We start from the raw sequence: 23,278 nt of genomic DNA on the forward strand, positions 1-23,278 counted from the left end.
ATAATAGAAGGAAGTTGAATTATTCTCTAAAAAAACTCTTTCATAGCCAAGTGAAAATTCTGCCTGTTCCTGTCACCCAGTTTTTAAAAAGGGATACCAATCAGTAAAAGCCAAAAAATCTAAGACCCACTATTCTAGATGTTGTAAAGTTGGACTATTAGAAGTTTCTCACTTTGGAGCCAATGTTAGGGATGGCAAAACTTGCAGTACTACGCACCTGTGTAGATCTCTAGCTTTCAGAATTAGTTTGGAGAATGGTGATTTTTAGAAATTGGAACCACTAGTCACCTTAATTCCACATTCAAGGAGACCCAAATTTTCAGGTTGTCATAGTTGATTAGCGTCTGCATATGTTCATTTTCAGTCTAAATTATATTCTCAAAGTTGAGCCAGAAGTTAATTTGAAAAAGAATGGTAAAGTGAGTTTAAAGTTTTCTTTGTAGCATTTGTCACTTTTGACTATGATGCTTTTGCCTTAGTATATTCAAAGAACAATTTATAACTTCAGGGAAGAATCTCAGCCTTTTTTCTGAATTTTTTACTCTAGGTTCCACTCAGTAAGAATTATCTGTATTTGAGTATGCACTAGAAAAACTAAAATTTTACCAATTTCTTTATTATAGGTATCAGGAAAATACTGATCAGATTCATTGCATATCAATTTTTAATTAGGTCATTAATTTCTGTTCTATAAATAGTCCCTGGAGTACTTTTTGAAATATATGTTAATTATGTCTTAGTTAAAATTTATGGTTGCTGTGGTAATACTATGTAGACATGTATTTCAATATAAATTCTTATGAATTGTGATTATATATACAAATAAAAATACATCATCATATATATCCATGCCTAATAACAATGGCTTTATTTTGTTATCTTTTTGTTTCCTTTGTCTTGTGATTTTTACCAAATTTATCAGTAAATATATTGTTTGAGGTTGGATTATAGACGATAAATAGAATTCAAAAAGTCCTTTCCTAAATTAAATATATCATCACAGTTTTATAACACTGCTGTATAGTTTATGCAAATAATTGAATTGATCTAGTTCCTCCCATCTAGAAATTTCAAGAGCAGTGCTTGATACAAATAAAAAATATAGGGGAAATCTAATCTCTAACTCAACCCTGAATATTAACACCAACATTTTTTATTTATGTATCATTAAGTTATAATGTATGGTATAACAGGGCAATTAAGTAAGGATTAATAAAGCTTTTTTTTTATTTTGTAGTTATTAAAATTCTAAAAACAATTTGAATAATTAAAAACTTAATAGAACTTTTATAGGATTTATTTATAAATATTTGGCTCTTATATTTAGGAAAGACATCTCACAAGTGTGTTGTGATCAATCATTTCTGAACCATGATTGAATTAAAGAGTACTACTGATTGTTAAATCTCCGAAGAAATAATGTGTACTTTAATGCTAAAAAAGGAATCTGAGGATAAAGGTCTAGTCTTCCTCTGATACTGACTAGCAGCGTGATTTAGGACACAGTACTTACCTTGGTCTCACTTTGAAATCTTTTTATAAAATGATTGGATAAGATTTCTATGACAAATGATTCCCAAAGTTAATGCAAGTTGGAAAAACAAAATGGTCAATTAAAATATCTTCATAAAATAAAGTTTTTATTTAGAAATATCCATTGATTGATGTGAGATACAAGTTTATACATCTGGGTAAATAAGGATTTCTGAGATTTTACGCTCTCCAAAGATTTTATAATACTGCACCATTATGATACTTTCTGTGTTGGCATGTTAGTAGTTCAGTCCAAATTATTCATTTCCAATTTACATATTCTACAGTTTACTATATTTATGCTTCTTATTTATATATATTTTTATTTAATAAATACCTTACAAAATATGTTTTAAAATGAATGCGGTTACTTTTTCCTGCATAACAAGTGACTATTTAATTCAGAAGCTAAAAATATAACTAAGATAGGACTTTTTGTAAAAGATGATTCGATTACTCTGAAACATCTGCTTTACTTATTGAGGTATCTTCAGTTTATTAAATGTAATGTGAAATTTCTAATAATAGCATACCTTTTCTTAAAAGTGGTTGTGCAAGACTTACTCAGTAGTGTTTTAAGCTACTACTCAGTACATAGCTATATGTAATGAGAGATAATTTAATCTGTATTATATTGAAATTGATATAAAAGTGTAATAATACCAATTTTTATTGATTGATTATTTCATAGGCAAATAAAAGGTCTACAAAGTGAACTAAATTATATTTGTATTGTTCTTCTTTTTGCAGTTTTTCAAATGTTTTTATTGGCTTTAAAATTCCTTTAAGGTATATGCAGATATACAACTAGTTTGATCAGCTACTAATATATTAAGGTATTCCTTTGTTTTTGCCCTTAAGAGCCAGTTCACTTTATCTCCATGTTCAGTGTTTAACTTTGGTAAAATTTTGCCATGTTCTTCATCTGTTACTGAAGCATGAGTGTTTCCACCCTACTTGGTATAAGTTGCTCTTTTAGTTTTCCTTTTGTGGGTGTTTTGTAGGACTTTTCTATTTTTTCTCAACTTCGCTGCTTATATTCCACAATATTATTTTCCCATCATTCCCTCCAGTAAGCAGCAAATAGGATTCTAACAGAAAGCAGACCTGGGATACCCCTGAAGTGTGGCCCTTAAATCCGAGTTTCTGTTCACACTTGATTCCCATCACCCTAAAGACTCGAATCTTACCATCTTCTGCACCACAACTGAAAATATTGCCACACAATGCCACAGACACAGAGTAGGCTAGAGCAGGATTTAAATGCTGACCAGGTGACCAACTATTAGCTTTCTATTTCTTCTGTTTCATCTTCCTGTAAATTTGTAATCCAAAGTGGCCAGGCTTTCTGAAGGTTCCACAGCATGACCTGCATATCCAGTCCACATGACACGAAGCTCTGAGGCTATTGAGGCTGAAAAGCCACAGAGGAACAAATATTGGCATATTTCTTCAGTGATCTGCTAACTTCCTTATTTTCCAAGTCTAGGATTTTGATTGCACCAGAATCATCAGCAGAAGCCAGCAGGTCTTCCTTCAATGAAAGGCAATTGATTTCTTCTTCATTCACATGAAAGGGGTCCAGGGAACCTTTGAGGGACCTTACATCCAGTATGCTAATGGTTTCTCCATGTGAGGCATAAAGTTTGGTGGGGCAGGAGGGTGAGAATAAGACACTAGTAACATCATTAGCCCCTTGGAAGGGCGTGTGTCCTAATGGAGTCCCATCTTCACCCTGAGCCATTAGATCTCCACCCTCTGCTCCAGAAGCCACTAGCTAGCCCTTCTTGACTTACATTCAGGCAGAGAATAGGAGAAGAATGTCGACCAGTCCACTTGACTGCCATAATGGCTCAGAAGACTCTGCGCTTTCCTGCTTCCCTTCTCTGTGCCTCGTGATGACCTATTTGTATTGTTCTTGCTGTTGATTTTTAGAAAAGATTTCCATGAACTTTAATAATTGTAATTGCTTTTGTGAGAATTCTTGCATTTTAAAATTTAAATCAATTTTACTGGAATCGAAGCATGTAAGAATAACACTTAAAATACCTTAAAAATTGTGTATTTTAAGATTCCAGTTTTATATCCTCTTTTAATATTGTGAAAAGTATTATGAGTGTGATGCTGTGTTATTGTATGTATAATAAATATTGGTAGCTTTGTAGTGTATATAAGGAAATTAAAATTCTTCCTCTACCTCAAAAGAATGTCTTCTTGTTATGACTTTTATCTTAAGGAATTGTTTTTGTAATTAATAACCAAGCATCTCGCTAATCAGTAAGCCATTTAATTTTAAAAATTACACTCAATCTAGTTTGTTTCAAATTTTTCTGTATTCTTTTCTTTAAATTGTATCCTTAAATTCAATTCCAGGTATTTGATCCAGGGGTGCACTGAGTTATCCAAATTATTTTAATGACAAATTTAAGTATAAACTTAGTAATTAATTACTGATACTAATTTGTAAAAGTGATTTTCTTGCTGTCCCTTAATTATTAGGTGAGTGTGGTCCAAGATTCAGTAAATATATCAGGACATACCAATACAAATACTTTGAAGGTACCTGAATGTCGACTAGCAGAAGATTTAGGTAATCTCTGGGAAAACACAAGATTTACAGATTGCAGTGTTTTTGTGAGAGGACAAGAATTTAAAGCCCATAAATCTGTACTTGCAGGTACTTTCTACTTTTGAGTAATATTGTACAATTCTTTCATACATTTGTGCAATAAATAATGATGCTTAATCTTGTTACAGCTCGATCCCCAGTTTTTAATGCAATGTTTGAGCATGAAATGGAAGAAAGCAAAAAGGTAAATGGTTTGAAGGTTAATATTTAATTTCTGCAAGTGTTGAATAGTGGAATATATATTTTAAGAGTAACAGTTCACATTCTCATTATTATGCTATTATTTTACAAAGAAATAGAAAGATGTGAAAAAATGTGTATGTGTACTATGGTAAAACAATTGATGTAGCCTAATATGGGGGAATATTTCAAATAACAGCTGTTTTGATTCTCATCTGGTAGCAGAAAAATGGTTAGTTGTTATCCAAAAGGACTGTTCTATTCTATAACTATACGAGAGTGGTCTGGTTAAGATGTATATTCCTCCTTTCTAGACTATGAGTTGATTTTGCAATTTGTTTTCTAGAACAAAAATAATGCCTATATTCTTTTTACCACTGAAATAAGAGAATGTTTATTAGATTTAACAAATACATGAAATACATCAATGTTATTGTACATTTGCTATAATCAAGATACTACCTTTTTGGTTTTCCTAGATGTTTCAGAACTTTTACCTAGTCATCTTGAAATGTAGTCTGTAAAGATTAGAGATTGATTCTGTGACGGTTGCATTGCATGTAAGCCTTAGTGCTCTGACTAGACAACTAGAGTTTATATGAGTCAGCTTTATTACTTCTGTAGAAATAGAGGCTGCAACAAAATAGCTGTTTTCTTTTCTTTGATTATTGTCCTGGGGAGATACTAAGATCAGCTTTCTTATCACTTTCAAGTAAGGAGACATCAATGGTATCAAATGTTATTATCAGAAAATAGAAACATTTGGTATTGTTTAGTATTAGATATTTAACTTCACTGACCTTAGGAGAGAAACCAAATACCAAGGTACAGGAATGAAAAAGAAGTTAGTCCTCCTTGAACTATGTCTCAGACAAACAGGTGAGGTGTCAGTAGATAATATTACATGCCGCTTTTGCAAAAGGGAAAGTTCTGAGGTAGTAGACCCTGGAATTAATTATCTCAAATACCTGGCCCTACTTTTCCTTAAAAGCTGGGAATAGAAATGTTGGTTATAGGTCTGAGGCATTGTATTATGAATGGAATTCATAGTAATTCAACAAAGAAAAAGCTAATAGCCATCTTCCTCTTAAGACAGAGGTTAGAAACTGAGCACAGATGTATTTTGTTTGACCTGTGGGTTTTTTGTTTTTGTTTTTGTTTCTTTTTACTCTTTAATTGAGAAATTAGTGTTTATTTATCTATATGGTAGTGCTTGGCTGGGTATACTTCTCCTATTAGACCTGCCTGCTTCCCTTTGCTGCCTTAGCATATTAAAGATGTACTTACCTCAATTTTAAAATGGTTTGATGCATATTTGAATTATACAGTACTTGAGTACAGGTTTGAGACTTTTACATTACTATCAAAGTTTCACTTTGTTTCATTTATATGTTAGTATGTTTTTTAAGTATAACTTTTTTGTGTTGTTTTCAATATCAGAATCGAGTGGAAATAAATGATGTAGACCCTGAGGTTTTTAAAGAACTGATGAGATTCATTTACACAGGGAAAGCACCAAACCTTGACAAAATGGCTGACAACTTGTTGGCAGCTGCAGACAAAGTAAGTAATTAGGTCTTAAAGAGCTGAAAAATGTCCTTAAGCTTGGTATTTCTAGAAAGCTATCATCAAATTAAAACCCCAAATAACTTGAAATATTGAATTAATTTATACCATCTTAGATGGCTCTTGAGACTGTTGTGAATAACATACAGTGGTATAATATGGAAGTGATATATTTTTTTAATCTAAGACATAAAAATATCTTGACCCAGCTAGAGTCTGTGGAAGGAAGTGAATTTTTCCATAACTCAGTTGTTTTGAGTATATCTTTACTGTTTTGTAAGAACAAATTATTGCAATGTTCAGATAGTCTTAATTAAGATACAGTGCATGACTTTTTTAAAAAGGAGAAAATACTCGGAATTTCGTCTATTTCTCTGTATTCAGAGATTTGTAAATATAGCATAGAAAGAAAAAACTTAATTTTTTAATGCTGTTCTATAATGGTGATTTTTTGAAGGTAGGGAAACAGTGCAAAAATGCCAGAAAATCTCAAAGCCATTAGTACTCAATCTTGAAAGTACATTGGGAGCTTTTTCCAGAAGTATTGTCCACGTCACTTTCATGTGTGTTTGTTTATGCATATGTGTGATACCATTGGGGAAAACTGGGCCAAATGTATACAGAATCTGTTATTTCTTAAAACTACACATAAATCTACACTATCTCAAATAGAAACTTAAATTAAAAATGCCATTTGCAGTAGCTACAGAAATATTATAAATGCATAAATCTGACAAAAGATGTTCAAGACCTGTATGCTGAAAATTATAATATATTGCCAAGTGAAAATCAGGTAGACCTAGATGAATGGAGAGAGAATGCTCTTCATGTACTGAAAGTCTCAATATTGTTAAAATTTAAATTCTCCTTAAAATTGATTGGTAGAACCAATGTGTGTCTAGCAGGTTTTTTTTCTTCTTTCCTCCCTGAAATTGACAAGCTGATTTAGAAATTGATATACAAGTGCAAGAACCTGAAATAGTCAAGCAGCTTTGAAAAGGAAAACTAAAGTAGAGGACTAACTGCCTGATAACAAAGATTTATTATAAAGCTTCAGTATTTAAGACTGTGTGTTGTAATGGTCACAAGATTGACACGTAACTCATTGGAACAGAATAGACAGAAATAGACTCACATATGTGGATATCTAATTATAGAAGTTCAAAGACAGTTCAATGAAAAAGGGATAGTCTTTCCAACAAAAAGTTGGTGCTGAAACAGATATCCATATGCCCAAAAAAGTGAACTTTAACTAATTTAAAGCAGTGAACTTTCTATGTGAACTTCTTGCCATAGACCAAAAGTAATACTAAATGGATTATGAACCTAAAAATCTAAAACTTCTAAAAGAAAATGAAAGTCTTCATAGTCTTATGCTAGGCAAAAACTTCTAAGCTATAACACCAAAAACATAATATATAAAAGAAAATAAACTAATAAATTGAACATCAATACAATTTAAACTTCTCTTCAAAAAACAGGAGAAAATAATGTAAAGCCTGTATCTGATAAATGACTTTTATCCAGAATATATATGATAAAGAACTTTTGTATTCGGACTATATAAAGAGCCCTCAAAACTCAGTTATGACAAAATAGTGTTATTTCAAAAATAGAGAAAATATTTGAATAGATACCTCCTGAAATAATCAAGTATATCAAAGGATACTCAACATCATTGGTCATTAGGGAAATATAAATTAAAACTATCATGAGATACTTCTGTACATGTTTTATGTCAACTAACATTACAGATACCATACTAAGTCTGATCAAGGTTGTGGAACAATTAGTACTCTCATACACTGCTGATGGGGATATAAAATGATAAAAATACTTTAAATGGTAGTTCCTTAAAAAGTTTTACACTTACTCTATGACCCAGTGAGTCCACTTTTAGGTTTTTACTCAAGAGGAAAGAAAGCATATATCTATATAATGACTTGTGTATACATGTTTATAGAGGCTTTATTTGTCATACCTAAAAAAGCTGGTAACACCCAAATATTCACCAACAAATGAGTGGAAAAACTCACTGTAGTATGTCTATATACAGTGGAATACTACTCAGCAATTAAAAGCATTGAACTATCTATATACAGACAATGACATGCATGAATCTCAAAGTAATGATACTGAGTGGAAAAAGCCACAAAATGAAGTACAACTCATTTTTGTACACAAAAATTAATACAAATTGTCTGATTCTACTTACAGAAGACTACAAAAACGGTGAATTATGGCAGGAGAAAGCATATCAGAGGTTTTACCTGGGGTGGGACAAGGGGAAAGGATTACAAAGAGGAAGGAGGAAACTTTTGGGGATGATGAGTGTGTTCACTGTCTTGATTTAATGATGGTTATATGGCTGTATGGACTTATTAAAATTTAAACGTTAAATATGTGCAGTTTATTGTATATCAGTTATGCTTCAGTAAAGCTGCTAAACATGTTACAATGAAATATACACTAATGACTGCAAGAATTTTAGTGGTTATGCATATTGATTTGTTTGGCCTAAAGAATGCGATGTGCTAGCTGATACACTCTGGTTTTTAAAAATAGCTAACAGAAATATGCTCATTAAGAGTATTGAGTAATAAGGGATTTTCTAAGAATAAAATTTCCTTAAAAAAATTAGTCTTGTATGAATTCATTCATATTTTCTTCGTATTAGGTTAAAATAATTTAAAGACTTTTAACCCTCAAATCAAAGTATACTGTGCTTTAACTTCATTTTCTAAGTTACAAATAATATGTATTAAAACTTCATAGTTTGAGTAAATGTTTAATGGTGCTGTTTTCTTTTTGGATAGTATGCACTGGAACGACTGAAGGTCATGTGTGAAGAAGCTTTGTGTAGTAACCTCTCAGTAGAAAATGTTGCTGATACCCTTGTCCTTGCAGATTTGCACAGTGCAGAACAGTTGAAAGCACAAGCCATAGATTTTATTAATAGGTAAGCTATGCTTGTATTTTACTGGGCATGACACCTTCCATATTTTTTCACTGGACTTTTTTTAAGTGTGTTTAAATCTTCAATGCAGGTGCAGTGTACTTCGACAGCTTGGGTGTAAAGATGGGAAAAACTGGAACAGCAAGTAAGATGACATCAGTTTCTGACTTAAAGTTGATCTGCACACATGAAATTAAGTGTTTGCCTAGCCTTTTAGTCATCTACAATAAGTATGAATCCAAATATTAGTTATATGAAGCAAACTGCCAGTTATTTAAAAAAAATAACTTGACTACTTAGTGGATTCTTGAGGCTATGCCCCCTTGTAGATTAGATTAGCTTCTAATGTGAACTAATATTGTTGCTTTTATTTCTTAAGCACATATACTCACACAGTATATAGTTGAGTCCAAGTATTTCAATGGTTACTAGAGATTTTTCCCCTGCCCTTTCAGAAAGCATTTCTAAAAATGTGGGAGATACTCATTTTATCCTATAAGGAATGTACCCTCCAGATTTGCCTTAGAAGTCTTTACATTTGAATGCTGACCTACTGCTTCTTAAGTTAGCCAAGTGCTCTACATCATATGCTTTTTTAGGGTAACTGCCTAATATTCCAAAAATGATAGCTCTTTGATCTTTCCTTTCCCTGATCAAACTATGAGAGGTGGGCTATTTGTTACATCTTTAAGCTTGTACCTTCTGCACAAGAACTAAGAGAACTTTTCTTTTTTCCTAATGTTTAGAATGATTTTTCTACTCTTTGTAATAATCAAAATAAAAAAGGTTAAAATCAATAGGTTGAAGAATTTGCATCTATTTTTGATTACTGTAAGCCCTTAAATTCCATATTTTCAAATTACCAGAAGTTGATGTGAGAAAAGACAAGTTGATAGACAGTGAAAAAAGGCAGTATTACAGACTTTAAATAGAAGGGATGTTGGTTGACTTAGTTAATTCACATTGTTTTAATCTGTTTTAATATATGTGAAGTTGGTTAACTGAATTCCTATCAGTCTGTGAATTTTGTTTTCTCAGAGTGAAAATTAATGACTACTTTTAAGTTATTGATTGGTTTGTATATGGGTTAGTGTGTGGTATTGTTATTATCATGGTACAGGATCCTAGAAAAATGAATTTGAATTTAAAATATAATGTATTAGCAGTAAATGACAATTTTATGATCCTTCATAATTAGATACTTTTAAGCTATAGTTTTTTTTCTGTTAAGAAAACATTTTGCATTGTAGCTTTTTCAATGCCAAAATATCAGCTTATTTTTATATCCCCTAGATAAGCTGTTGTATGTACAGACCTTCAGTAGGTATTTGTTAAATTAAATAAATGAAAATGTCAGATATATTAAGAGGTATCTAGGTGATTCTAAGTGACTAGTTCAAATTATAAACATAATGACACAGTGGTAATTTAATATCAGGCAAATAAAAAAAGTTGTTATTAGTTACTGTTTAGTTCAACAACTAGCATCTGTTGTGTCTCAAGCACCATGCTAGGGTGCTGCACATAAAAATGCTTGTGAGGAAAAATTTTTGTTCTTGAGAAATTTATTTAATGAAAAAATAACATAAAAATATGCATTTTCATCATAATCTGGTAAGTAATGACAGAAAGGATGGTATGTGCAGGGCACTTAACAGAGGCTAAAGGTTTAGGGATGGCTTCCTGGGGATGACCAAGCTGTCTTAAAACATGAATAGGAATTAGCAGAGCTAAGAAGGAAATAACAGGAATTGAAGACAGAAAGAATAGTTTGAATTAAAGCACTGACACTTGATTATTCATTTGACAGATAATTTATATTTATTATTCAGTAAATAATAATTTACTGTACTCAGTACAAAGAATATAACAATGAACACAACAGATGATTCCCCTGCCTTCATGGAATTTATGGTTTAGCAGAAAATAAAAAGGAATTAAACAAATAATTGAAAAAGGCGTTGTGGATAAAATGAGAATTTCTCTGGCCAGGATTCTCACCTGGCCATGGTCGGCTAGCTCACTGCACACCTGTGGGCAATACATGGCTGTTGACTATAAAAAGAGCTCTGCCCAGTGCTCTGGACACGACACGGTGGCAGGGCTGCAAGGCTGCAGGAGAGCAGAGCAGAGGCTGGAGTCGTGGTAGCACCAAGGACACAGATCCAGAGGGTGGCTGTGTGGGACGACTATGCAGAGAGTCCCGGAGGACAGCTGTGCAGGATGGCTCTGTGGACAGAGAGGTCCAGAGGATGTCTATGCAGACAGAGGGGCCCAGAGGACGGCTGTGCAGGATGGCTGCGTGGACAGAGAGGCCCAGAAGATGGCTGTGCAGACAGGGGCCCAGAGGATGGCTGTGCAGACAGAGGGGCCCAGGGGCAGAGACCGGCTTGCTGCATGCAGACTCACTCTGAGTGAACTGGATTTTGGTGACTGCTCTGCCACCTGGAAATAAAGTTGGGTATAACCCTTTCACCCCAAGAACGTTTTGCTGTCATTTTCTTTGGTCACACTGAATTCTTAGCAAACTTGCCTGGGGCTGAAACCCATTGGCAAGACAATTGGCGAAAAGTCTGCAGGGTTCACTGTTGACCAAGGAAAAAGACAGGCTGCCCTTATGGGAGGGGTGCTTCAGCAGGCTGCCCCTGTGAATGGGGAAATAGTGGATCGTCCCCCAGTGGGTATGTGGTCTGAGGTGGCTTGCCTCCTAGAGGACTGGGCCTCACCCCAGGACTGGAGGCAATTGGAGGTGACACCTGAGGCAGTAGGGGAAGCTCTTGGTAGAGTGAGTGGATCCTTTGAGAAGCAGAGTGCCTGTGAGGCAGCGGGGACTGTGGGTTGGCTGCTCCTCACAGTCTTAAAAAGGTGTACAGAGGAGACCCAAGAAATGGCGGTGCGAGAACATGAGCTGCAAACTTCAACAGATTCTCCGAGGAGGGAAGTGGCATTGTTGCAAGAGGTGGCATGAGAATGAGAGCTGCAGACTTATGTGGATGCCCTGAGGAGGGAAATGGTATTGATGCAGGAGGAGGCTGCACAAGAACATGAGCTGCAAACGTCTGTGGATTCCCTGAGGAAGGAGATGACCTTGATGCGGGAGGAGGCAGCACAAGAGCGCTGGCAGCAAGGTGCTATTGGAGACGAGACGGCAGCGCTGCCAGGTGTTCTGAAGGAGGAAGAGGCCATCAAGGAAAAGGACGCACTCCTGAAGGAAGCACAGGCGGAGGTGGCACGAGAACATCATCTGTGAAGCATTGAACTGAAGATAAGAGACTTTCTGAAGACAGAGGTAGCATTGCTGCTAGGCACAGTAGAAAAGGTAAAGACTGTAGCAGAGGAGGCACTCGGGGAGTGGAGAGAAAGGTGCCATCAGTCCCAGAAATGGAGGAGTTGGGGAAGGATGAAGAAATGGTGCAAGAGACACTGGCGCCTCCTGTATTGAAAGTACACCCAGTATTTGTAAAGCAAATAAAAGACCCAGCAGCTGAAAGTTCCCCAAGGAGAGGAGCAGCCCCTCCCCAGGTCGTGGAGCATGCTATGGTCCACCCCTATACTCAGGCTGAGCTGGTGGCTGTGGGACTTACGGGTGAATGGAATTGTTCTGTCGGGATCAGAGATGGGAAAGCTGTCTTCCCTGACAGTGCAGCCCACCTTGAGGCAGCGATTACAAAATGCAAGGTAACACATACAGTAGATGAAGCAACGAGAACCCGGAAAGAAATAAGACCTATTACTCACAGGAGGAATTTGAGGGGCCTCATGAAGGTTACAAGGACCCAGATGTGGGTTGATTTGTGTGGATAAAATGAGAGTTCCTGTGGCCAGGATTCTCACCTAGCCCTGGTTGACTAGCCCACTGTACACCTGTGGGCAATTTGACTCTCTAAAAAGAGCTCTTCCCAGTGCTCTGGGTGCCACATGGTGGTAGGGCTGCAAGGGTGCAGGAGAGCAGAGCAGATGCTGGAGTGGTGGCAGTGCCAAGGACAGAGGACCAGAGGATGACTGTGCAGAGAAGCCCAGAGGACAGCTGTGTGGACAGAAGGGCCCAGAGGCAGAGACTGGCTCGCTGCATACAAATTCGCTCTGAGTGAATGGGATTCTAGTGACTGACCTGCCACCTGGAAATAAAGTTGGGTATAACCCCTTTCACCCCAAAGAGCGTTCTGCTGTCAATATTCTTTGGTCACATTGAATCCATGGAGAACTTGCCTGGGGCTGAAGCCCATTGGCAAGACAATTTGATATGGGCAGTAGATGGAAGTTAATTAGACGGGAAGCAAATAGGATTTTACTGAAGCTATGGCAACAACTGAAACCAGAGCAGCAGTTCCAGCTATTAAGACCAAAGAGGCAGAGGTCAAAGACAGAGCCGCGAGTCCGGCCTGTGTGTCTGCAAGACTTTTTGCTGGAAAGGCTGGAGAACAATGTTCGAGCTTCCTTGCGCATGGACCATTGCAGAGGACTAAGGGCACATAGATTGAGAGGAGAGAATCCTGGAGGGCTGGAGTGTGGATAAATTGAGAGTTTCTCTGGCCAGGATTCTCACTTGGCTGTAGTTGACTAGCTCATTGCACACCTGTGGGCAATACATGGCTGTTGACTCTATAAAAAGAGCTCCGCCCAGTGCTCTGTACACGACACAGTGACAGGGCTGCAAGGCTGCAGGAGAGCAGAGCAGAGGCTGGAGTCGTGGCAGCACCGAGGACACAGGTCCAGAGGACGGCTGTGCGGGATGACTATGCAGAGCGGTCCGGAGGACAGCTGTGCAGAACGGCTGTGTGGACAGAGGGGCCCAGGGGCAGAGACCGGCTTGCTGCATGCAGACTCGCTCTGAGTGAACTGGATTTTGGTGACTGATCTGCCACCTGGAAATAAAGTTGGGTATAACTCTTTCACCCCAAGTACATTTTGCTGTCATTTTCTTTGGTCACACTAAATCCATAGCGAACTTGCCCGGGGCTGATACCCTTTGGCAATATAGTGTGGTGACAGGTAGTAACCTATCTGAACATATATGAAAGGAACCTAACCTAATCTAGGAGTCAGAAGACTTCTTGAGGAATTGTTGTATAAAGATCTGAAGTATTAGTAGGAGTTACCCTGGTGAAGAAGTGAGAAAGTTCATATTAGAAAAAGGAATCAGGTGTGCAAGTTTTGGTGAAGGAAGAAGAGCAGAGGGTGAGAAAGAGAGGTTATAAGAAGAAGCTGGAAAAAGCAGACAGAGATCAGATCCTGGAAGGCCATCCAAATTCATTCACCCTTTAAACTAGGGTAGGGAATCGTCAGTTTGTGTCTTTAGCAATTTGTCTGTATGCCAGGTAGGGAATAAATTGAGGAGGTTTTGAGGTGGTAGTGGTGGTTGAGGAACAGTGTTAAAAACAGGTAAACCAATTGGAAAGTTATTGGAGTAGTTAAAGCAAGAGATGAAAGATGAAATTAGACTTGATTATAGACAAGGGGACTAGCTGGAAATGAAAGGATATACTGTTTTGAAGGGAAAATATATAATAATTGGATATTATTTGGATTGTGGGTGAGAGAAGACAGAAGACAAGAAAGGGAGAGTCCTGACAGGAGACAAGAAAGGGTAACTGAATTTGCTGTTTGAGCTATATTAATATTCTGATTGCTGAGTGAGAACATACTGCTACAATAAGCCATTTGGTATCAGTACACAAAATGCCAGAACATGGAAGTGGCAAGTGGAACACTAGAGAGAGGAAGAAGGAGACCTTATTTCTCTTCCTAAAGAATTTGAATCCTGGCCATGGGGAACAGTAGAACATGACATGATAGTCCCATATGTTACTAAAGCAGCACGTGGAAGGAAGCTGTTTCAAGAGGAGCAAAATAGTAAGTAGACCAGAAGAGAAATTAGGGGACTGTTGTGATAATCAAAACAAGATGATGTGGGTATTAACTAGGGATTTTAAGTATCTTTGGAAATTAAAATAGGCCTTTAATGATTGATTGGAAATGACAGGGTCTAGGATGACACTCAGGTTTCTGACTTGAATCTCTGGTGATGGTGGAATCATTAGATGACTGGAAATGAGGGAGGAAGAATTTGGGGCTTGGAAAGAGACACATTGAGTTCTTATCTGACAGTATTGAATTTATGGATCCTGAGGCACATCCAAGTAAAGAGAACAGCTGATTGGACCTTGAGTGGGGAGTGCGTGGAGGCTAGAATTGAGCAAATCAATAGTTACCATCATTCATTATGATAGTTAAAATTGTGAAGTGCATGAGATAGGATAAATAATGAATGTTAAAGGAGAAGAGTAGAGGACTAAAGTTGTCTGAAGAAAACCTGCATGTAAGAGCCAGGGGAAAGAGCTCTGGAGAGAGCTAGTACAGAAATGGTAATGATGGGAATAGGACTGTGGAGACAAGTGTCACATACTTCCAAGAGAAAAGAACTTCCAGAAAAATAAGCTTCAATCACAAGAGAAAATACCAGTAAGGTAAAGATAATATTTTAATGAATTAAAATGGTTTGACTACATAGAATGGCAAAGTGTTGAAAATATTTTGAAATCTGTACATTTTTTAAAAATTGACAATACATTCTGAAAAGTACTCTTTAATATCTCTCAATTTTATTTTTCAGCCAATCAGCAGACATAATGGAAACATCAGGTTGGAAGTCCATGATTCAGTCTCACCCTCATTTAGTAGCAGAAGCCTTCCGAGCGCTAGCATCTGCACAGTGTCCGCAGTTTGGCATTCCACGCAAACGGCTAAAACAGTCTTGAATCTTCCATGAACTGTAGAAAAATGGAATTGACTTTTACTCCTCCAGGTCCAGAAGGATTCTAATACACAAACCATAAGCAAGAGTTGTTTCTGTTGTCTTGTCCACAGAACAGAAGCTAAAAAAGCATATTGCTTGTATTTCAGGTGGATAATTTATGGTTTATTCTTCAGCTTTAAATTAGACTGATTATACTCTAATTCACTTCAAGGCCTTAAATTATCTTCAATGACTTCTCTTGTTCATGTAATACTTTCATTTTTTTATTGTGCCTTGTCATTTTGACCAAGGCTATGCAGGATTGCACTAGCTCCATAATGCAGTAATATTGATAACTGAAGATACTGAGTTTCAAAAGGATCTTCCATCAGTTTGAGAAAAACAAAGTCAATTTTATAGGGTTTGTCCTGTGCTATCTCAAAGTTTAAAACTAGATTCTCCTGAAGAGCACTTGTATTGGAGATTACTGGTAATATCTCCAGTGTAAGTTGTATAAATACAAGAGAACCTACTTACCTTCAAGGTAAGTTATGGCAATACACTGCTTCAATTCTAATTTATTTTTCATTTCAGGGGGCAGATATGCAATGAGTTGGCCCAAATGTTGTTTGCTTATATGTTAACTGTCCAACAAACTGAGAGAGGCATAATGAACCTTTGCTTGTGCTTTTTGTGGGTTTCTCCAAGTTTACAATGAATGAGAATTGATTGAGGTTAAAATTTCAGTTTAGAAAAAGAATGTTTTGTGCTGAATTAATTTAATTTATAGTGACCTACATTTATATGAAGAATTCTGTATGTGTTAAAAGTAAGGGTGACCAAATGTAAATTTAATGAGTGGGCCAATTAAGAAAGATATATAATGCACTTTTAATGTGTAACTTTTGTATGCTGAATGGTACATATATTCTTTGCTTTTGAGGAAATTAATAAGTTATAATTAATTGTGTCTTAACTTTTGAAAGAAATTTTTTAAGACAGATTGAGGCAACTGAGATGTTTGTCGTAACAGATAAGAAAGATATCCTTGATTGTAGTTAAATGGGTTTGAATTTCAGATATTCATTATTGAATTTACTCCTGTCATAATTTGAAGAAGGTGTCTGAACAGTAAATGAATCCTGGGCAGTCTACTCTCCTAAAAATAATGAAGTATTTTTTGCAGACTAAAGGAGAGAACCCTTAGAAATATGTCAGGCCACACTTTGAACCTTCCACCACCCCCCACCCCCCACCCCCCAGCTTTCTCCTTTCTGTTTCAGTTACTGTACTAACATTGTGGACGATACTGAAATTCTGCATAATGTGAACAGGATAAACTATTTATAAACTGCTTTTCATGGGCCAGTTCTTTATTATAAATGAATTTTAGCTTTAAACATATACACATGTTCAGTGTTTGATAGCTCTGTTCACAGTGGAGGTCTGTTTTGGTGTATTGTCCCAGAGAAGTACAAGTGGTCAGTGTCAAGTTACAGCATCTGATTTCCTTTATAGTGACAGTATGCTTCTTAGGCAAGATTTATATTTGACCACAAGAAAAAACTGTGTTACTGGAAAAAAAAAAATTCATGTACCTATATATTTTCATATATTACTTTATTCTCCAGATTCAAATTTCTATAATTTGTTTATTTAGGTTTTGAATTTAGGACAACAATGAAGCCTGAGGTTTTAAAATGTATTTTATTTTGGTTACCTCTTTGTTAGGTTTTCACTGCATCCTAATATATCAGTAATGTTCATATTTACCTTGAACAAACACTATCAAATAAGTGTTATCTACAACAAACTGGAGGTTGAAAATATCATATTTTCAGATATCTTTCTTTCTCCGTAGTTGAATTGGGTCTTCGTTGTATTAAATTTGAAGTGGGAAGAGGAGTACCTTGGGATAGAAGAAAAATGCTTACATGTTAATGGGCGTCATCCTATCTCTGTAAGAGTACTATAGGGAGCAGAAACCCCTTCACTTCACAGCAAGATTGAGTCTGTTATAATTACAATGTACAATTTTAAAGAAAATACACATATATACATATATACTTCAAGATTTTGCCAGGGTCTTGTAAGAAAATAATCCTCAGGCTATTTTTTTGTTGTCATATATATATATATATATATATATATATACTGTTGTGTGTGTGTGTATATATATATATATATATTATATATATACTGTTATATCCATTTACATCAAATGCACACAGGCACATTGTGAATTAACTCATTGAATCTACATTTCTAGTCATAGTGACATCAGTAATAACACCATGTAATGAACATTTCAGCAGCTAGCCCTTATTTACTTTAGTGTTTATAGCAAATCTTAAGGAATTTATTATAAAGTTGGGGTTATTTTGGGTTTGGTAGCACATTTTGTACCAAAAAATGTCAAACACTGTGCTGAAAGAATACCCATGTGTGTAGAAATGTCCACTTTTCAGATAATATAATGCCTACCATTATACTAACAGAATCATATGGTAGTTGATTTATTATTTTTTTTATTTATTGTGGGGTTTTTTTTTGTATTCTGGGTTCTTGAGGCAATGTTAAAAATTGTTAGTGTATTCTGATGTGAGTGCTCTAATAGCATTTTTTTTCATTTTTAAACTACACATGCTGTTTTCAAATAGGCATAGACTGTGTCCTGAGCAGTCTAATCTTTTGAACTATCTCCCACTGCTCCTGTTTTCCTTTCATCATGTGAAGCTTTTCCTTAGAAAAGTAGTAACTGATTTTAAATATTACATATTATAAAAGTAACCATTGGAGAACTGTTCTTTGGATTGAGTACAGAAACACTATATTTGTGCCTTTTTGTTTTTAATTTTAATGTGTATTGGTATTTGGAGCACAAATATGAAGGTGCCATATTATGGCTTGCCATTGTTACCTCCTTGAATTTGAATACTCATGTATCATTGTCTTGAAATAGTAATTGGAGAACCTTGCACGTATTACATGGTCCTTGGGTGTGTGTGTGTATGTGTGTGTGTGTGTGTGTACATGAACTTGTATTCACTTGGTCTTGTGTGCAGTATGTTCAAAAAAGTAAATTTCTGAAAATAGGACTTAGTTAAATGTTGAATGTTTAGGTTAGTTGAAATATTTCATTTAAATGTGTTTTATAATGAGGGACAGTTGGTTGACAGTGGAAATTACAATTTTCAAAAATGTTACCAATTTACTGCATGACAAAATGTGAAAACAGTGCCTTCTTAGGACATAAATCTTTAAATTAAGTTTTAAAATATTAACAAAATTCTCTTAAAAATTTATGAACATTATTGGCTTATTCTTAAACTAGACCTAAGTTAGAGCTTAAGTTTACAAAAGTAAAATTACTAATTTATTTACCCATTTAAGTTTTGTGCATAAATTTAAAATCTGAGTAGATTTCTTTATGAAAAGGTGGATCATAGATGCTACCCAGTGTTACTAATATAAAACACTAGGGACTTTGGTAAGTTGTCTTGTTAAAATCGAACTCAGCCAGGCATACTTAAAGAGGTGAATTATTCTGAGTTGGATGTTCATGCTCTTGGATGGGTAAAATAAAAATATTCAGTGTATTCTTGCAAAATAAAGTGAGTGGGTGGGTTTTAGTGTTTTCAGATTATAAAGACAGCACTTTGAGCGCACAGAGTATTTTGCAAACTTCTTTTATACAGATATGAGCTCTACTTTAAGTGTTCATGGAATGATGTCAATTTTAGGTCCAGTTGAATGAATATTGAGTGCCTACCATATGCAAGACTTCCTCATCACTAGGAAAAAAATCACCACACTGTGTCTTCTGTTTGCAGTTTATGGACTTTATGTTTGAGGAAATCTTATATTTAAATCTTTCTGTTAGAATTTATCATTGTATACTGTAACCAGTTAATTTTGCATTCAGTTTTTTAGAGTGAAGCTATAACTTAAGTGAGTCCCATTTTTGAAAATAAAATTCTGATTATTTAAAAAATTAGTTCTGGGGGAAATTGATTTTTCAATATTCAAATGTGTAAAGACTTATATTGAACTTTTCAGCCTCATTTTTAATCAGCTGATGTTAATGATGAGATACATACTTTTTGTATCTTGTTGCTGAAAATATTTTTTGCATTTCAGCACGTTGAGTTAAAATAAAGTTGTTACTACTTATTCAGAATCAGTTGGTTTATTTTGTGTTTATTTGAGAACAAGAACTCTTCTTTTCCAGGATGACTATGATGCTTTGCAAAAGAGTCATGTATTCAATATGGTAAATTTTAAAATAATGCATAGTAGTTTTTTCTACATAGGAAAGATAGTATTATTTTTGAGCCTGCTAAAGACTTATTCTTTAACTGTGAGATAATACACCTATGTTCACTTTAATATAGTCATACTGTCAATATTGAATGATTTTCGCTCATGTCATGTAACTTTAATGGGCTTAAAGATCAGCTTTCCCTAGTCTTCCTATCCTTTCTTAATTTAATCTGAGAATAATCTTTTGCTATCAATAAGAGCAGATCTGGGTCAAAGTGCTTTTCTGTACCAGCTTAGTAACAGTGACGCAATTAGTTCTTAAGCATTGTGGCTCAAGTGGCAATAGGAATGTACAGTGAAAAACCTTCCATATACTGAACACACACATATATGTACACATACAATGAATTCACCTTAGAAGAATATTGTCTATGTAATTATAATAAAATAGGACAAGTGGCCATATTCTAAAGTTTTAAATGAACTATATAAACCTTTCCCCTTCTACTCTACAGCAGCAAGCACCCTTAATACTCTATTTTAGAACACTGGAATGTTGTTTCCTTCATTCTACCACCTCAGCATTATTTGTTTCTAAGAGAAGGCTGAGAGTGGCATTTGCTTTGATCACAGTTTCTAAATAGAAGACATATTTGGTAGAAATATTTCATATAATATATTGTTGTGACTTTTTTGGTGGGGGTTGGATAGTACTAGGAAGGTTAGCATGCATCCACAACGGATAGAGGCAAAACTGTTTTGTCATCCTCATTTTGAGTGCTTCCTTCCTACCTATGCTTTTGTCTCTTACCCTCCACCTTTTGTAAAAGATTCAGGTGTAGTTCTGTACCAGTTTGTGACATAACAGCCCAGCAATTCTTGTAGTACCTAATCTTCCCTTCTGCCAAGATTCAACCCAGGCCTTAATAGATAACAGCAAAGAAAGAAAAATTGTGGGATTTAGAAATAACAATTGTAGCACCAAAAAAAGAGCAACCAGTATTCCTGTGACTCTGATACCAACTTTGTGCTAAAATAGATTTAATGCCATAGCAGAAGGTTTTAGAATGTACACTTTGTACATTATAAATGCAAAAACGTGTAGGTCCTTACAAAAATGAGGAAAAATGCAAATGGCATGGAGTTGAAAAAGTAGCAAAATTAGGTGCATTAAACTTGATAAATAGCAGAAGTCATAAAGCAGAAATTTCAATCAGTAGAAGACAAAGTTCAGAAATGCTCCCAGAACACAAGGACAAGAAGAGAGAGAAAGATGATTCAGTTTAATTTCTGTCAACAATTAAATGTAGTGCCAGGCACTGTGCTGAACTAGTTTAGTTTTTCATAGTAAGGTAGAAATGGTCCATATTCTCATCAAGTCCGTGTTCTTGAAGAAAGCACAATTATACAATAGTGATTGTTGTGATAGGATTACAAGAAGGCTATCTACTCTGGGGAAGGTGTGGAGATCCTAGGTTCTTTTAGGAAGTAACATCTAAATTAAGATTGAGTAGAAATTAGGCAGTTTAGTTGGAGTGTCACCCAACCCAATATGTGAAATTCCAGGGGTTGACCTTGGTCATATAGAACATGTATGGAAACAAAAATGAACATAGCTATATCCTAGTGTGAAAGGGAAGAGAAGACTAAGCCAGAAAGCAAAGGCCATGATTTTTTTAAAAGACTCATTACAGGAGTTGAATTTAACCTATGAGTGTTGAGGTATTTTAACGGTGGTTACATCATTAACAGCCAATCTGCTGATGGATTGGAGGGGGTTAGAAGAGAGGTTAGGGAGACCCTCTTAAGAGGTGAGTAATGCTGGTGTTCTGTGCTAGGCTAGGAGCACTGGGATGGATAAAAAGGGAGAGATTTAAGAGGAAATACCAAGGGGGCTTAGAAGTAAGTGCATATGGCAGAAGGAAGAGGAGTCAAGTAACTCTTAGGATTTATATTTAGCGATCAGGTGGAAGATAGTACCTATTCACTGATAGAGTAATCACTAAGAGTAGCAGCAGTTTGGGGAGAAATCCTGACTATTTTTAAGTTTCCTATGGGGCAATTCAGTTGGATGATTCAATCTTAAACATAAAAATCATCTAGGTCATAAAGTCAGGAGTCCTCATTGGACAAGTGATGATTGGTTTATCTAGGCCAGCAAAGACAAGCCAGCCACAAAGGCAGAACATGGACAGAGAGCAACTTGCAAAAGGGAATGAATGATGACAAAAATAAAACTGGAAGAGTGTCCATCCCAGAATTTGGAGAAGAGAGTATTTGAAGAGAAGGAATGGATAACAGTGGCAAATGCTAAGTAGTCAAATAGGAAGCTAAAATAGAAATACAGTATTTGAGGAAAGGACCAGGAGTCTTGAGTGGGGAGAGAGGATTGGAGTGAGACAATAGATGCTGTAAGTTTGAAACATGGAATGTTAAGCAAAGGTGACCTGGAGGATGGGATTTAGCATCAGTTTCTTATTTTGGTTTTCCTTTATGGTGGGAAAAGTGTCAGTATATTCAGGTAATGATAAGGAGTCAGAAAATAGAATACAGATGGGATTACTAAAGTCCTACTCAAGACGATTGGAATCAGATTCTAAGATTGCCTCTAACATGTGCGAGGGAGAAATACATAGATTTAGTCAGTTTGTAGTTGGGGTTTTTTTTGGCCTCAAAGCTGATATACGCATTTTATGTTTTTTATTCCTTAGGAAGTCATCTGTTCAGAGTAAAGGGATTGGATGATGGGTTTATAGCAGGAATCTGCAGACTTAACTTTGCAAAGGATTCAGATAATAAGTACCTACTCAGCCTTCTATTAGAGTGTGAAAGCAGCCATAGAGTATATAAACAACTAAGTTTGGCTGTAATTCATTAGAACTATTTACAAAGACAGTCGGCTCAATTAGACCCTTGTGCTATAGTTCGCGTAGTACAAAGATCTGAGACAAGTAGAAGTATTTTAGAAAAACTGATGTGAAGAAAAACAGATGTCCTACTTGAGATTGGAGGCCATGACTTTTCAGAGGATGAGTTGAGGAAACCCACCATGTGTGTGGCAAGTATTTGTACAATTGATATTGCCAAATAAATAGTTGGAATAGAAGCAGTGATTAAAGATATTAATCATTTTTATTAAAAAATCAATTTTAGAAATGAGAAAATTAATAGTGCTCCAGGTGAAACTCATGAACAGATAGCCAAACCTAGACATACTGAGTGACTTGTAAATTGGAAAGGTAAGTGATGTGAGCATCCAAGCAATAAATAAAAAGTTAGAAGTCATATTTCTCTGACAAGTGTAACAAATTTTAAAAACTCAACTGTTTAGTGATTTATTTCTAAACTTAACATTTTAATCATATAGAAATAATATATTAACATACAACCCAAAGCATAGGGAATGCCAAATATT

General features: G+C 35.5%; 1 protein-coding gene and 1 pseudogene across 6 annotated transcripts in view; one reads left to right on the forward strand and one right to left on the reverse strand.

Moving 5' to 3' along the window:
- SPOPL (speckle type BTB/POZ protein like) overlaps positions 1–19,780 on the forward strand; it is a 97,686-nt gene extending 77,906 nt beyond the window's left edge. For all 6 annotated transcript variants that reach the window (XM_073241385.1, XM_017659584.3, XM_017659583.3 and 3 more), the window contains 6 exons: positions 4,033–4,210; positions 4,291–4,346; positions 5,783–5,905; positions 8,725–8,867; positions 8,956–9,009; positions 15,478–19,780. In XM_073241385.1, the coding sequence (XP_073097486.1) occupies positions 4,033–4,210; positions 4,291–4,346; positions 5,783–5,905; positions 8,725–8,867; positions 8,956–9,009; positions 15,478–15,622 (699 nt within the window). In that variant the 3' untranslated portion in view covers positions 15,623–19,780. The remainder of the gene's footprint in view (positions 1–4,032; positions 4,211–4,290; positions 4,347–5,782; positions 5,906–8,724; positions 8,868–8,955; positions 9,010–15,477) is intronic.
- LOC108396650 (WD repeat-containing protein 53 pseudogene) lies at positions 644–4,023 on the reverse strand (annotated as a pseudogene).
- Positions 19,781–23,278: the final 3,498 nt, after the last annotated feature.

Source organism: Manis javanica, chromosome 7 (genome assembly GCF_040802235.1).
Source record: "Manis javanica isolate MJ-LG chromosome 7, MJ_LKY, whole genome shotgun sequence".
NCBI classification, from domain to species: domain Eukaryota; kingdom Metazoa; phylum Chordata; class Mammalia; order Pholidota; family Manidae; genus Manis; species Manis javanica.